The following is a 14,749-nucleotide window of genomic DNA, read 5'->3' as shown; positions in this document are numbered from 1 at the left end:
CTAGGGGGGAGGGGGGAGGAAGAAGATTTGAAACTCATAAAAAACCATTCAAATATAACCTACAAAAATGTGTATCATTCAGAACTTCCTGAAAATCTCGGGGGGGGGGGGGGGGGGGAACCCAAACAACCAAAAAAACCCAGAAAAAAACCCAAAACTGGGGGGGGGGGGGGAGGGAATGAAAAAATGTGACTTGGAGAAGATCCAAAACTTGACAGGTCAAGGTCCAAGCTGGCTGAGTTTAAGCAGAGGGACAGAGCACATCCAAGCTGGTGGCAGAGCTAAGATGTCCTTCCTGGCACGGGCCAGCAGCGGTGGTCCATGGGCTGCAGTGGCTGGTGGCTGCCAGATCTAGACAGGATGCTTTCCTAAACGGGTGAGGATGCTTTCCCTCAGCTGTGAACCATTTAATTGCCTCCAAATTCAAAGAGGATGCTGAAAAACAGGAGCCTTTGACCTCTTTTGTAACTAAAACTGCGGCTGAGTGAAAACCAAGGAGATGCAAGTCTCCTGCTGCAGCAAAAGTGCCATGTTGCTAGATCACTAACAAGATCCCAAATCTAATCAGGAGGAGAAAAAAACTCTTTCCCCTTCCCCTCATTTTAATTTTTCCTCAGAAATTACTTCCCAAGCTTTAGGCAATGACCAGACATACCATGCACTTCAGTAAAAGGGCTCCAGCAAACAGGCAAAGCTCAGCCTACTTACACCACAAAGAAAACCAATTCTGAAAGAGCACAAACCAGTGTCAAAAACAAATGGGAGGATCTGGCTTTACCTTGCTGCCGCTGTGTGAAAGTCTGATCGGAACAGAATAACCAGGAACATTTGGATGAAGGGGAATTAACACAGGAATGTAGTGTATGTCTCAAACCTGTAAGAAAGAAGTTAGAGGCATCAGGAACTCTTTTCATTTTCCTTCACTCATTAACAGTTTCAACTAAATCAGGGGTATTAAAACCTTTGGAACCCACTTTTCCCTGTTCCAAGAGAGAAATCAATTAAAGCTGCATATTAAATCATTATGGTCACTGCTATTCTTTCAGGCCATACCAAGCCAAGTTCTCCCCTAGAGAAAACAAAACCCCAGAGACAAAAAAATGAATGAACTGAGGGAATCCAGGTAGCAAGTGAAGACCCTGATCAGAAGTTATTTGCTGATCATGTTGAGAGGATACATTCAGATTACGTTCAAGATTCACATGCTGTTGACAAGCATAGTCCCTCAGAGGTACCTCCCACTGGTCCTGCATTCCTAGTTGGCTCCGTATTTCCCTTGCAGGCTGGCTGGTGTGGACCTACAATGCATGGTCCAGTCACTAAGATCAACTCCACATCATCCTTCTCCTTCTGTGCTTCAGCACACTGAACTGGCTGCAGTTCCTGGTGGTGTCTCTCCTGAGCAGGACAGGGGGCTGGAGGTGCAGCACTGCGAGATGGACTTCCCATCACACGATTGCAGCTAACACTAGGAAGCCAAATTCTGCAGGAGATACGATCAGACCTGTGGACAATGGCACGAAAATGTTTTGCAGAGACTGGTGAGTACCGGAACAGATACATCTTGCTTAAATCTTGGTAACTGGGACATATTTTCTTGCTACAGCAGACTTTGTCAGCTGTTTCACAGCTTTCTGTTCCAGCTACTCTGCATACAGGAAAAATTCAGGCTGACTTGGAAGCAATCATAAGAAGAATCCCTTTATAGTATGGCTTTAAAAAAAAAAAAAAAAGGTATAATACATTGAATGATACAAAGCAGAAATTTGAAGAATTTCTTTTTAAATACTTACATTCCCCAGCTCCTTAAACACTTCAGGAAGACCAGAATTTTACACTTTTCTCCAGAACACTCAACCTTTCACCATCAATACAGCTACATCTCATGTCTCGGAGATTAGTATAACAGATGATGTACTGGTTTTCTGTCTCAGAAATGCCTGAGATCCTTTTAATAGAAAGAAAAAATGACTAAAAAATTAGACAAAGTTTCTTAATGCTTCTAAGTTGCTACAGGAAAGATTCTCGCATGGATTAAATAACCGGTCAGTTAGGAATACTGAGAAGGGGGGGAAAAATCTGCCAACACACACATCCCTCTTACGTGGTATGTGAATAATCCACACGACAAGCCTCACGTGTTTGGGAAAAAAGCCCCGAAACCCCAAAAGTTGAACTTCCTGACACTTGAGACAGGTCTTCAGACCCATTTCCACACCATCTTCTCCACCAGCCATTGGTGGGGCAAGAAAAACCTCCCAGTACCTTAGCTTCAGAAAAAAATGCATACTTTCCTACAATGTTTTTATTCTTTGTACTGAAGATACCGAATTGTCAAAGGCTGCTAGGCCGCAGTTACAGAACATGCTTGTTTTGCCACAGTTTCGCATTCTTCTTGTGCATGGAAAAGAAAGGTGATTTTCCTGGTAAAATAGTGCAAGAGGATTTGTCTTTCTGGATTGCCAATCAACAACAACAAAGGTGTGCAGCCAGCTTTGTGGTGATCTCTGAAAGAGTAAAAAGCAGCATTTTTTCATCATGCTTGACATTTTCCTGTTCACAGATGTGAAACCAATATTTTCTATTGATATTAAAAGAAAACATATTAAAGTCCTATTCAGTAAAAGTAATAAAACAGAAAAGTCATGTACAATGCTAGTAAATGAAAGATACTTACATTGTAATTTCACATCCTGTCATCTCCTGCAACAAGAATATAATAACAAACTTGCATTAAGATCTCCTGTCAGGGAAGAATGCCAATTTTTGTCTTTAAACATTTGCACTTCAGTCCTTGCCTACCTGTTCTTTTCAGATCTGTTGCTCAAGCATTCAACACTTTACGTGTTTCCTCCATTATCTATCTGTTCAACCAAGATTATATACATCAATTGGGAGATGATAAATGGAGCGTGAAGACAGGTCACATTACTATGAAAATCCCCTCCTACAGGTAGTGAGCAAATGAGAAAATCTCACAGAGAGATGACAAACTTAATTTACTCTGCGTGTCCCATTCTGTCCAACAGGATGATTCACCGCGTATCTCTGATCCATGGGCTATGGCATAGCTGAATTCAGAAAGAGAACATTCAAATCCAAGCAGGTGTACTCTCCGGTTTTAACAAGTTCCCTTCGTTTTTCATAGGTCACATGCTTCTTTTTCACCAAGAAGACAGCAATACTTTGCCACTTATTTATTTAAGGTAACGTAAGAAATGGGTGTATCAGACTAAAAACCTCATGGAAATATAATTGCAAAGGGCATGGTATGTTTTGCTTCTCACCCTTGAGGATGCAAGTGAACTGTTCTCTCCCTTAAAACCATTTGAAATCATTGGACAAAATCCAACGTCTTAGTCATGCTAAGAGGCAGCAGCCAACAGCCTGTCTGCATTGGCTGGTCAGATGCTGCTACAGAATTCAAATGTGGCTAAAACTGATGCTGTTACCCAAACCATCGAACAGAGGGAGAGGGAGAGGGAGAGGGAGAGGGGGGAGCGGTAAAGAAACTTTGCTCCACAGCTGCTCCCTTCAAAAGACAAGCCCACAGAAAAGTAGGACACTGTTAGATCTGTTTCTCATGGAGTGAATATTTTTACCGAGGCAGCACAAAAAAGTGGTTTGGTTATAGGTGTGCAACTGCAATGCAAGTATATGCAGACTGCTATCAAGGCTTTGTGGACATGGAAAAATAACTGTATCGTGAGGTGAAGTGGAAATACACAGCACAGCAGATGCTCTGTAAGTAAATCCTGGTATAGATGAGCATAGAATCTGGTGTGAAAGACCCCATCACACAGGCTTACTCGTTATTATGTGGCTCCAGGTGTTTAAGTATCAGTTACAGTGTGATTAGCTGTGAATACCGAGGAGGAAGAGGTGTACTGCCTTGGGTGAAGAACCCATTCAGTCCAACGTCCTGTTTCCACCACAGGCCACCGGCAAACATCAAGGGAGGAGGAAAAAACAAGGCAAATATATGGTACCTCCTCTGCAACACTCCCACAGCCTCCAACTGCTTTCAGCTCTGGGGATTTCCTGAGCCTGAGGGGGTGTTTGTTCACGAACTCTCAACACAGCCTTCTTCCAAACATTTGGCCAACCTCTCCTGCACCCCAGCACGACACCCTGTGCCCGTGGTGTCGTTCTGAAAGGCACAGCACACATCCAACCCCATGTCACTGCACAAAGAACCACCTCTCTTGTTTGGTTAGAGCCTGGCTCCCACCACCGCAGATCTGATGATTTCTGCTCAAAGAGTCAAATGCCATTCACCCTCTCCAAGTTACTTAGGATGTGACAGGCCTCAGGCATATCCTCCGTAAGTAAATTCTTCTGAGTGAAAACTCCAAGCCTGCTCAGTTGTTTCACGGGACATAAAGACAGGCAGCTGAGCATCCTTGCTATCCTTTTCCAGTTCCAGTATTTCCCAAGAAGCAGGAAACCTGACCAGGCACAGTGCTCCTGGCCCGAGCTCAACGTGGATTTGTGGAGTGTCATAAATAGGTCCCTGTTTTGTTCCTCATCCCTTTCCTTAAAATGTGCTTTGCTTTTCCAAACACCAAACTGGTGTTTATGCAGGCCACACATACGCAAAGTCTCGCTCCCCTGTAGCAGCAACCAGTTCAGGTATCGCTATCATTTATGCAAAGTTAGGACTTGGTTTCTGCACATGCATCATCCTGCATTTATCTACCCGGTATTTAATCGACTTTTTTTACTGCCTAGTCACCCACATTCTTTGTAGATGACCCTCACCTCTGCTACCTTAAAAAAGTTTTGTAGAGTCAGCAAACATTTTCATTCTGCTGCTCATCCTTTCCTCTAAGAGTGATGAGTTGTCAAGCACTGCATAGCTGCCTCCCTGCGCACAACTACTCACTGATGCTGTTCTCTGTGGCTATGAAATAATGCATGTCTACACTTGCCAATTAACGACAGCTACTTTTTAATACACGGTTACCAGCAGCCAAGTAATATCAAGTATTACTTGGCATACGGCACCTGAAAAACTATCTAGAACACAGATACCACTATTATTAACTCATGTGCCCCCACTAAGCCCTGTGTGTTTAATATTAAACATGAGCATTATCGCATGACCAGAGGAGAGCATATGAGATAGTTTGTAACCCCTTGCTAATGCATAGCTGTTAGTTTTATTACCTTCCCATGACCATGAAAATTAGGAGCACTGTATGTGATTCATTCTAGCCTGAAGCAGACCTGGGGAGAATATTCTCCTGTGATTACCCAGCCAGACTGACCCTGAGAAATAGAAGAAAACCTCTAGTATGCTTCTAAAACAGTTTCACTTCATAATGCACTAGTTGCACTGCACAGATAGCTGCGATCCAGTGTCAATTTCGCTTGAGTGCCTTGCCTCTGAATTTGCTTTTGTTTGTATCTTCTGGCTTCCTTTTAATCCTAATTCCAGTTTGCTTGATTAGTAACCAAGTCGTTCTGCCCTTGGAAAAAAACCCTTACACAGGGTCTCAAACGTGACTTCACTTTGACGCAGTTTTGGTTTTGGTTTGTGAATAATACAGAACTACTTGTTAACCCCCAAGCACAACTCTAAAGTTCACTCTTCCCTGAATTCCCACTCCCACAGAACAAGGGAGAAAAGACTGGCATTAGCATAAAATAAGGAGTCCAGACACACGTGTGTTTGCTTTTCAAGCAAACAATTCGATTTGCAAGTCATCTAGTAAATGTTTTGCTTTGAACTACTTTTATTTTACTTACTTGAAATGTATTTATTAACCTCTTTGTAACTGCACCGTCAGTAAGTCCGAAGGGAAGAGTACCGAGCCTGGAGAAACGTGTGCTCATACTGTGCCATTTCATAAGCTGCTTCCCGTAGGCCAGGACCACAATTTATGTTTTCATCTACTGAATACCTCGTGTTATAGACCCTTCTCCTTGACTCTCGGACATGTTCACTGTGGCGCTTTTCCAGCTTTATGCAAACACTGCAGAGCAATCTTGCTGGAAGCATACGGTTTAGTAGGGCTTGGTTGGTCATGTTTAAGGAAGAGGTTCTGTGATCCGTGACAAGAGGGCTATTTTACTTGACAGCAGGAACTGCCTACCGCTCATGCAAATATTTGAACCGCCTAAAATGTCTTCGTCTGCGTTTGACGACAGAGATATATATATATTTTTTTTTTTTTTTTTTTCCAATTCCCAGAAGCAGCACGTCCTTTTCGCAGCGTTCACAGCACACTCTGCTGGCTGCTGCTGCAAGTTAATACCAAGAGCGAGCAGCCGGCTGAAGAAATAAAATGTTTTTTCCGACGCCGCAGAGAGAAGAGCCTATGCAGGTAAATGGCTGGGGGTGGCTCGGGCTGGGGGGATCCCCCGGGGGCAGCAGGGGAGTGCCGGCAGTTATCGCAGTGACAGGGAAGGGTGGGCGAGGATGGGGACGAAGGGTGCCTTCCGTGCCGTCAGGTCACGGCGGTTCGCAATGGAGGCAGGAGCCAAGCTCTGCAGCAATGCCTCCATTTCCGCCGCGGCAAGGACGGGCCCGCTCGCCGGCTGTTGCTCGCTAAGCTGGCTTTACACGAAAGTGGCTTAGAGCCACATTTGCATGACAAAGCCATTTAAGTGTCGCTCGGCGCTGAGGCGGGCTGCGGGCTCCACGTATCCCGGTGGTGCGTGGATCCTGCGCCACGCCGGGGGGCAGCGGTGGGGGTGTGGGGGACCGACACCCGGTGCCCGCTCGGGGCGCGGCGGGGGGACGGTGCCCTTCTGGGGGGGAGAACGTGGCGGAGGCCGCGGGGCCGGCGGGCAGGGACCCGGCGCGGGCAGGGACCCGGCGCGGGCAGGGACCCGGCGCGGGCAGGACCCGCCGCCTCCCCCGGGGCCGCGGCCGCGCGCGTTGCGGGAGCCCGAGCCCGACGGAGCGGGGCCGGGCCCGCGTGCTCCCATGCCCCGCCGGGCAAGGGGCAGCGCCGCGCCCGCCGGGCCGGGCCGGCTTCGCTGGGACAAAGGGGCATTTGCCGCCGGGGAGTTCCCGCCGCGCGGGGCGGTGGTTGGTGCCGGCTTTTTTTTTTTTTTTTTCCCCAAACGGGGTTGCTCAAGTCTGGCGCCAGGGCTGGTGCAGAAAGCGCTCGAAACCGCACACGCGGCCCAGCTCGGAAATCGCAGGGTCATCGCCCCCTCCCCCACCCCGCCCCGCCGGACTGATGAAACCCTCGGCCCCCACCCCGCCGCGGCCGGGCCGCCCCCCCTCTCCCCTTTCCCCCCCGGGCGCCCCCCACCCCACCCCGGGCAGGGCCGGGCGGCGCCCCCCGCCCCCCGCGGCCGGGCGCCACGCAGGCCGCAGCCCCCGCCCCCCCAGCCCCCGCGCGCCCCTCCCCCCGCGCTTCCCGGCACCCCCGGCACGGCGGCGGGGCGGGGCCCGCCGTGGCGGTGCGGGGAGGCGAGGCGGCGGCTACGCGCCTGCTCGGGGGGCCTCGCCCCTGCCGCCCCCTCCCCCGCCTCCCTCTCTGCGCAGGCGCAGTGCGGCGGCGGCTCGGCGAGGGGAAGGGCGAGCCGTCGCTGCCGGAGCGGGGGGGATCCGCGGGGCTCCGCGCCTCAGCCGCCGCCATGGCGGGCGCGGCTCCGGCCCCGGCGGAGGAGGCTTCGGGCGCGGCAGACGAGCGGCCGCCCCTCTCGGCGGCGGCGTTGGCGAAGATCGAGCGGAACCGGCAACGGGCGCTGGCACTGCGGCAGGCGCGGCTGGCGGCTCGGCCCTACCCTGCCGCAGGTCGGATGGCGGCGGCGGACGGGCCCGGCCTCGCCGGGCGGCTCCCCGCGCCCTTTATCTTTTTTCTGGGGGGGAGACGGGGAGACGGGCGCGGAGACGGACGGGCGGGGGGGGGGGGGGCGCTGCGCCGCCGTTAGGCGGGAGGCGGCGGGGAGAAGGAGCGGGAAGGGCGGGGGGGGGGTTGGGGGGGAAGCCGCGGCGCGCGAGGTTCCCCCCCTCCCCCCACGTGGGGGGAGGGGGGGGCCCCTCGTGCGCGCCGCGGCCCCCCGCCTCGCGCCGCGGGGGAGCGCGCGCGCGCCCCCTGCCGGCGGCGGCCCCAGCCGCGCGCGCTAACGCGGCGGCTCGTTTGTCTTCTGCAGGCGGCGTGCGGGCGCGGGCCCCCCCCAAGGTCGTCGACACGGGAGGGGGCTTCTTCCTGGAGGAGGAGGAGGAGGAGGAGGAAGAGCCCGGCGCCGCCGAGAAGATCGTGCATCCCCCCGGTAAAAAAAAATACAAAAAAAATCACCGGAGGGAGCGGCGCGGGGTAGAGGGGCGGCTGGGGCGCCGGGGGGGCGGCGCCGCGTGCCGGGGCCGGGGGGGGAGGGCAGGAAGGCGCGGGGGCGACAGCGAGCCGCCTTCGGGCTGAGCGAGCGGGGCGGGTTGGGCGCCTTTTTTTTTTTTTTTTCCCGGGCTTTTTTTTTCCACCCCCTTTCTTTCTCCATCTTTTTTTTTCGGCTTCCCCCCCACCCCCCCTTCCCTCCCAGCCCGTCTTGCTGCATGTGCTCGATTTCTGGCGCGTCCGATTCTTTCAGCATTACAGCGGCTAGCAAATACGCGGTAATTAAAAATGAAGAATTTTAAGCCGCGGAAGTAGGACACAGTCAATGCCCTTGGGTATAGCACGTTTTTTCTTTTTTCTTTTTATTCTCTTTTCCTCGATAAACGTTTATTTCCACTATTTATTTCGGGAATTTGAATTTTAAGACCAAAATAAGTGTAAATTTTCGCGGGTTCGTCGGTTCTGGGGATTTTGAGGTTGATACCGTGCATGCCAAGATCAGAGCACTGCTGCAGTGCCAGCTTTTATCGTTATAAAACGTATTGACGCCAAGTTGCTGATCGTTTGGTGGAGGATTTCAACATACTGTCTTGTGATATTGTGCCTCCAAAAAGCAAATGGAGAAGTAAGGATCCCAAAATAGATTCACTTTCTTCTCTGGGATTGCCTTTGTCTTGCTTTGTTCTGCTCTGAATCAGCTGCGGGGCTGTTGGTGCAGCGTATCTCTTTGTTAGAAATCGCCACCAGATTTCGTTAAGACTGTAAACAACTGGCAGCCCTCCTTTTTTTGAGGGGTTAATGTTTAAAAATAAATTAAGTAGGTGTGGGATGCCTGTGCACTGGGGGTATTTTTGCTGTGTAATTCATAATGTCATTGTCTTAATAAAACGTCTTCACGTTCGGGAGTACTGCCTTAAATGATGAAATGTGATGTAAGAGCATGACTATGTGAAGTACTAAGAATCCCACTGTCGGTAGCAGGACTGAATTGGCATAAAATGTCGTCTTTGCTAGATCGAACCTGCTATAAATGCAAACGCAATTAAAAATGTATGGTGCTGCATGCCAGGCATTAATCTTCTGTTTCAGGTATTGTTAATATTCTGCAGTATTACCTCATTTTCAGTTCGTGAAACTGTATAAAAATGTTAATTTTCTGCTAGAACTACAATGTTACTGTTAAAAGGAACATTCCTTGTAGCCGCGGTTACCTAAATCGGTGTTTCTTGGCGTCCCATGGAATGTAAAGCAGATGGCGATGACGCTGGAGGTGATCTACCCGGCGAGGATTCGGCCAGAAGTGATGGCCGGCACTGGGATGAGTCTGGGCTTGGAGCAGTGCTGAGAGGGCTTGGGGAGAGGATTGTAGTGGAGCTCCATCCCCATTCCACTCCTAGCAGCTCTCTGGCCATCCACCTCCATTTCTGCCAGCTGGAATGGACAAGAGCCTTGCCAACCGCCCCAGGCCTCCATCGAGCTCGTTTAGGGAGAGGCAGGTGTGGCTGAGCTAGGAAAAAAACTGGAGCAGAGCTGAGAGGACTATGATGCCAGTGCAGCTCCGGTACTGCTTCCTGCTCTAGCCCACCCTCTTCGAACTGCATCCCCTTTCTCTGCTTCCTTCCGTTACTGCCTGTGCGTCCGCTCTAAATCGGGGACGTATTATGGAGGGCCGGAACGGAGGGAAGCTGTAGGAGGGGATATGAAGCACTTTATGGGGAAATGCCGAGGACTGCTTTTTTTTCTTTTTCTTTTTTTTTTTTTGTAACAATGGCTAAGTCGAAACAAATGTGTGCATTTGAATGTTGAAATCCAATACTTAATACAGCGAACCTTCCAGCAAGAACAGAAATAACACCAGCAGAGATGGGATTGTATGATACCGGGTTTGAGTTTGTACTGTATCTTTCTGGAAAACTTAAAAGAGGAGTGAAACTAGTCTGTAAAAAAATACTATGAGAATATAATGTAAATTTTAGTAAAATTGCCTGTAATACCAACTCCAGATGCTTGGTTTTTAACGTGGTAGTTAGTAAAAAAAAAACAAACTTCTTTCCATTAGCACCCGTACTAGAATTTGACTATCTCATCTGTGGAGACTGTGGCAAAGAATTCATGGATTCCTACCTTATGCAGCACTTTGATTGGGCGACATGTGATAATTGCAGGTATTACAAATAATCAGGAGGGGGAAGCTTTATTTTATGTAAAGATTGCTGGCTTATAATTTAGTTAATTAAAATAATTCTGTGTAATTAAAATGGCTGTCAGCAAAGAGACATTTTTCAGTAACTTAATACTGAAAAAGTAAGTGGAAGTCGACTGATAATCTCTTGTATTTTCCATTATGGGGGTGAAGAACAGGAGCATTGTTTCAGGAGCCTGTCTTAGCATAGGGGACACAAGTAGATTTTTATTTTACATGACGTTGGGGAACACGATGTCGGGGGGGGGTGGGGGGTGCAGTTTGGTGTGTTCGTCAGCCTGGGCATTACTGTCTGGTCGCAGACTCGAGCAGCTTGAAAAACTTGACAGAACGCAAGAGCGTCTGCTTTCTGAGGTAGAGGGAGGTAAGATCAGGAGAGTTATTTGCAGTCCTAGTGCGTTAACCCGAGTGGAGTTGGTACTTTGGTCGGCGGGAGCGGGCTGGGGGCTGGGAGGGTGGCAGCCAAAGGGCAGGAGCCCACGGGAGGTGGCCGGCCGAGCCTTAGGGTAGGCTGCAGCTCGACCTTGAGCGGAAGGCAGGCAGCCCGCTGCGATACAGGAGAGGCTCCCACAGCTCAAAATAACCAGGGCAATGAAAGGGACCGAAGTACCCGTGAGTGCAAGAATGAATGGGGGGTGGGGGTGGGGGGAGGGGAGAAGATTGCAGCTAGGAGTTTGTTCTGTGAGCTTCCCTGCTTTCTCCCGGGTGCGGTCTGGGTATGCACATGCTGTAGGCAGTTCTCACAGTCGTTACAGGCAAAGTGCTGTCTCTTGAAGGTAAGATGGGTGGAAAAGGGATGTTAAGGACAGCGCTAGGAGCCTTGGAAGCGGTTTTCCTCTCAGACTGAGTAGCTCTTGTAGCTGAACGTTAGGGATTCCTCGGTGCGTTAGCTTTTACTGTGGACTTTGAATTCTAGTAAAGCTACATTTGCATTAGTAGTTCCTTGGTGACTGTTGCTAGCACTTGCTGTTTGGCAGACTGTTCTGGCTCGTGCAGGTTATCAGGGTTGCGTAAACGTAATCTTTCGTTAACTTAAATGCTGCTGTGTTTACACTTTTTCACTATCTGCCTGATAAATGTTGCAGTGTTTCAAGGTCTTCATTTTGCGGTTTCTCTGCCTACTGGCTGGCGTTTAGAAACGAGTGCTCTGCATTGCTAGTTGTTTCTGGGATCTAGAAGCATATGGAGTGTGTATATTCTCAGGTGGTCTGACCTGTCTCAGATTACACATTCTTTCTCTCTTGACCATGTGTCAGGCTTGTACTTTTGTCCTCTTGAATTGCATCTGGGCTAGGTGAATGCCTAAAGTAATTCATACTCTTAAGTTTCAGTTACTCCCTCTCATAAGAAAATAGAAGCAAAACCCTTCTGGAAGAAGTCTCAGCCTGTGTGTGCTCAAATGGGAGATTTTTTTAAACTTCATTTCAGGAAACTGATCCTGAAGTTTAGCTAGGTTGATGGTTTCGAAAGTTTTTGCATACATAAAAACGGAGAGGGTGAGGGCTTGCCTGTGTTTCAGGAATGGTAGAAGCAATGGGGATTTAGATGTTAATAATGTGGGTTTCAGGTGTAGCTTTCTCATCATTATTTTACATCTTCCAGAGATGCTGAAGATAAACATAAGCTTATAACAAGGACAGAAGCAAAAGAAGAGTATCTTCTCAAAGACTGTGACTTAGACAAGAGAGAACCAGTGCTCAGATTCATAGTGAAGAAAAACCCTCATAATTCGCGATGGGGTGACATGAAACTTTATTTAAAACTACAGGTATGGAAATTGTTAAGAGTATTTCAGACCTTTTTTTACCTTCGTGGAACTTTGGTAGCCAAAATGGTGTCGCTTCAGTTCTGATTTCTGAGGGATTTTGTTAAAGCTTACATTATACTTATATTGCACTTACATTACATGTAGCTTGTGTAAATTTTCTGTATAGTTAAAGAGCCATGATCCAAATTCCTGAGAGCATTTTAAAGATGTTCGTGGACCACAGCCTCAGTGGTTTGTACAATTAGAGGTCACAAAGTGCATGGCCTTTCAGTGCTACTCTGAAGTGCTTGTGGCAGCTGCTGCAGTGTGTGGCCCTTTGTAGCTGTGGCTTCAGGTTCACACAGCTCTGCCCTCGGGCAGCGGGGAAAGAAGTAGGTTTTCCAGGGCCTTGTCATTTCTTGTTTGCTGCTTCTGTAGGAATGCTGCTTCAGAGCTGGGTTTAACTTCCGTAAGTTATATCTAGCCGATACTAAAAATCAATGTTGCCTGTTAACTGTGGAAGGAGTGTTGGCGAGTCGAGAGCAGAGACAGATGGGAGGCAGAGGCAAGATTGAGTTGGCTTTTGTATGTGTAGGAAAAAAATTAAATTTGTGAGTTAGAATAGTTAACTTCTATCGTTTCAGGGGAAAAAGAAACACGTTTATGTCCATCCTGTAGGTAGTCAAGCGTTCTCTTGAAGTCTGGGGTAGTGAAGAATCATTGCAAGAAGCAAAGGAGCTCCGCCGTGACAACAGAGAGAAGATGAAACAGAAGAAGTTTGATAAGAAAGTTAAAGGTAAAGGGTTAAACTTACATACTGCAGTACCTGAAGTAAAGTACAGTTCTGTTTGAATTCGTTTCTGCATCTGATTAAATTATTTAGAAAATCTTCAGTGTGGCAAAATGGAGGCTTTCAGGAGCTGTGTGGGTAAGACTGGAGCAGTCTGGTCTGACCTCATAGCTGGCTATTTTGGGCGGAGGGTTGGACCGGGGATCTGAGGGCACATCCAACCTGAATTACCCTGTTGTCCTATGGGCATGATGTAAGTGACAGAATTCAATTAATGATGGTTCATTATGGTGCTTTTAAATTTGGTATGACCCAGCCTGTGCCATAGATTGATCCTGCTACTTTTCCTGACATGTGAAGAGTGTGGATTTTTGTGGAAGTGGGTTATAATTCTGGCATGTGTGTGCATTCAGGTGGAGTAGCTGTAAATGAAGGCAGAAAATGCCTTTTCTCTGTTCGCAGTATTCCCAGCTTCTGTTTCTAGGGCTCATTATCCTTGGTTTTGCCTGATCAGTTAGTATTTAGGAGTATTTAATGGGTAGAACTTCTGAAAAATACTTTCAGCACAGACGCATTAGTAATTTTAAAAAAAGACCGTGTTTGTTTCTTTGCAAGAGCTGTGGCTTGTCATGATGTCTCTGCTGCCCGTAGCATCCATGCTTTGCTTTGGGTTGGTATTCAGAGAGGCAGAGCGCTCCAGCTGGCTGTGCTGGTATTATCTGGGGGAGGTGGAATGGGAGACTGAGCAAATAACCCCCTGTCTTGACCATTGATGTTCAGCACACAGAAGGGCTGGCAGCAGACTGTAGCCAAGATGCCAGAGTTCAGCGCAAGTACAGGCCTTAACGTGACAAAGTTTGCAGCCTGAACGGCTTGGCTCACAACGTGACTACGCTTTGCTGTTCGGTATGCTTGCCACCCACTTGCAACATCCGGATAATATCTTGTGCTGCCAGGCTGCCAGCCTGTGCTCTCTTGAAAACCCGCTGACTTCACTGCGGCTGCTGCAGAGGCAACTCACATTATTGGGCATAAAGCTTAGAGAATGCACAGTCATTTGGGAGGCTTACAGTGACCTGAATGAGAAGTACGCTTTCTTGGTCATGTAAAACAAATGAGTTTTTTTTTTTATTTTATAAAATATTACTCTGCATTCCATGTACCTCTTTTGGGTACTTTTGAATGGCTTCCTGTAAAAAGGCAGTGGGCAAGTTAGTCCAGATGAACTAAAATCTTCTCTCATGAGATCTTGTGACAACTTGTGTCAGGGTAGTTCTTGCCCTTTAAAACATGCAAACAAGATGATGATTGCAAGGCAAGTCAAAGCTTGTTCTTGCAATAGCAGATTCTCACCCAAAACTTAGGGAAGACAGGCAACAAACAGATTGTCATCTGTAGTCCTCAGAAAGGTGGTTAGCCTGAGTTTTATTAACCATTATTTAAGATTTTAATAAATCTTAAAAATGTCTTTTATTTCTCATCAGAACTCCGCCGTGCTGTGAGGAGTAGTTTGTGGAAGAAAGAAACAAGTATCCATGAACATGAGTATGGACCAGAAAAAAACATAGATGAAGATACATATAAAAAGACATGTACTGTATGTGGCCATGAGTTAACTTATGAGAAGATGTAGTGTCTAATCTGTGTTTTCTTTATTTCATTACCTTTTAAATGGTATTTTGTATTAAAGTCAAATAAATGCTAATTATGAACAA

At 48.1% G+C, this 14,749-nt stretch overlaps 1 protein-coding gene and 1 long non-coding RNA gene across 6 annotated transcripts in view; one reads left to right on the top strand and one right to left on the bottom strand.

The window, feature by feature from the left end:
• The window catches only part of LOC308056984, a 38,654-nt gene extending 32,328 nt beyond the window's left edge, over positions 1-6,326 (bottom strand). Inside the window, exons 1-3 of one of the 5 annotated variants that reach the window (XR_013925054.1) lie at positions 2,803-6,326; positions 2,678-2,703; positions 779-2,507 (exon numbers count right to left, since the gene is read on the bottom strand). This is a non-coding gene — a long non-coding RNA (uncharacterized lncRNA). Of the gene's footprint in view, positions 1-778 lie in introns of all 5 variants that reach the window. The other 4 variants (XR_013925052.1, XR_013925053.1, XR_013925055.1 and 1 more) reach the window with 4 other exon arrangements.
• A 1,178-nt stretch (positions 6,327-7,504) lies between these two features.
• Positions 7,505-14,749, top strand: XPA (XPA, DNA damage recognition and repair factor). Its single transcript, XM_080373000.1, has 6 exons — positions 7,505-7,756; positions 8,116-8,235; positions 10,354-10,459; positions 12,100-12,265; positions 12,923-13,040; positions 14,519-14,749. The coding sequence occupies exons 1-6, from the start codon at positions 7,597-7,599 to the stop codon at positions 14,665-14,667; spliced, it is 819 nt and encodes a 272-aa protein (XP_080229126.1). The 5' UTR covers positions 7,505-7,596; the 3' UTR covers positions 14,668-14,749.

The sequence above is a fragment of the Falco punctatus genome, assembly GCF_963210335.1.
Source record: "Falco punctatus genome assembly, chromosome: Z".
NCBI lineage: Eukaryota > Metazoa > Chordata > Aves > Falconiformes > Falconidae > Falco > Falco punctatus.
Note: the sequence above shows the minus strand (reverse complement) of the source record. Positions and strands in the feature narration are given on the sequence as shown.

Coding starts and splice junctions, on each gene's coding strand:
- XPA (XM_080373000.1), top strand. CDS start 7,597: ATGGCGGGCGCGGCTCCGGCCCCGGCGGAGGAGGCTTCGGGCGCGGCA. Junction 12,266..12,922: donor AACTTTATTTAAAACTACAG/GTATGGAAATTG, acceptor TCCATCCTGTAG/GTAGTCAAGCGTTCTCTTGA. Junction 13,041..14,518: donor GTTTGATAAGAAAGTTAAAG/GTAAAGGGTTAA, acceptor ATTTCTCATCAG/AACTCCGCCGTGCTGTGAGG.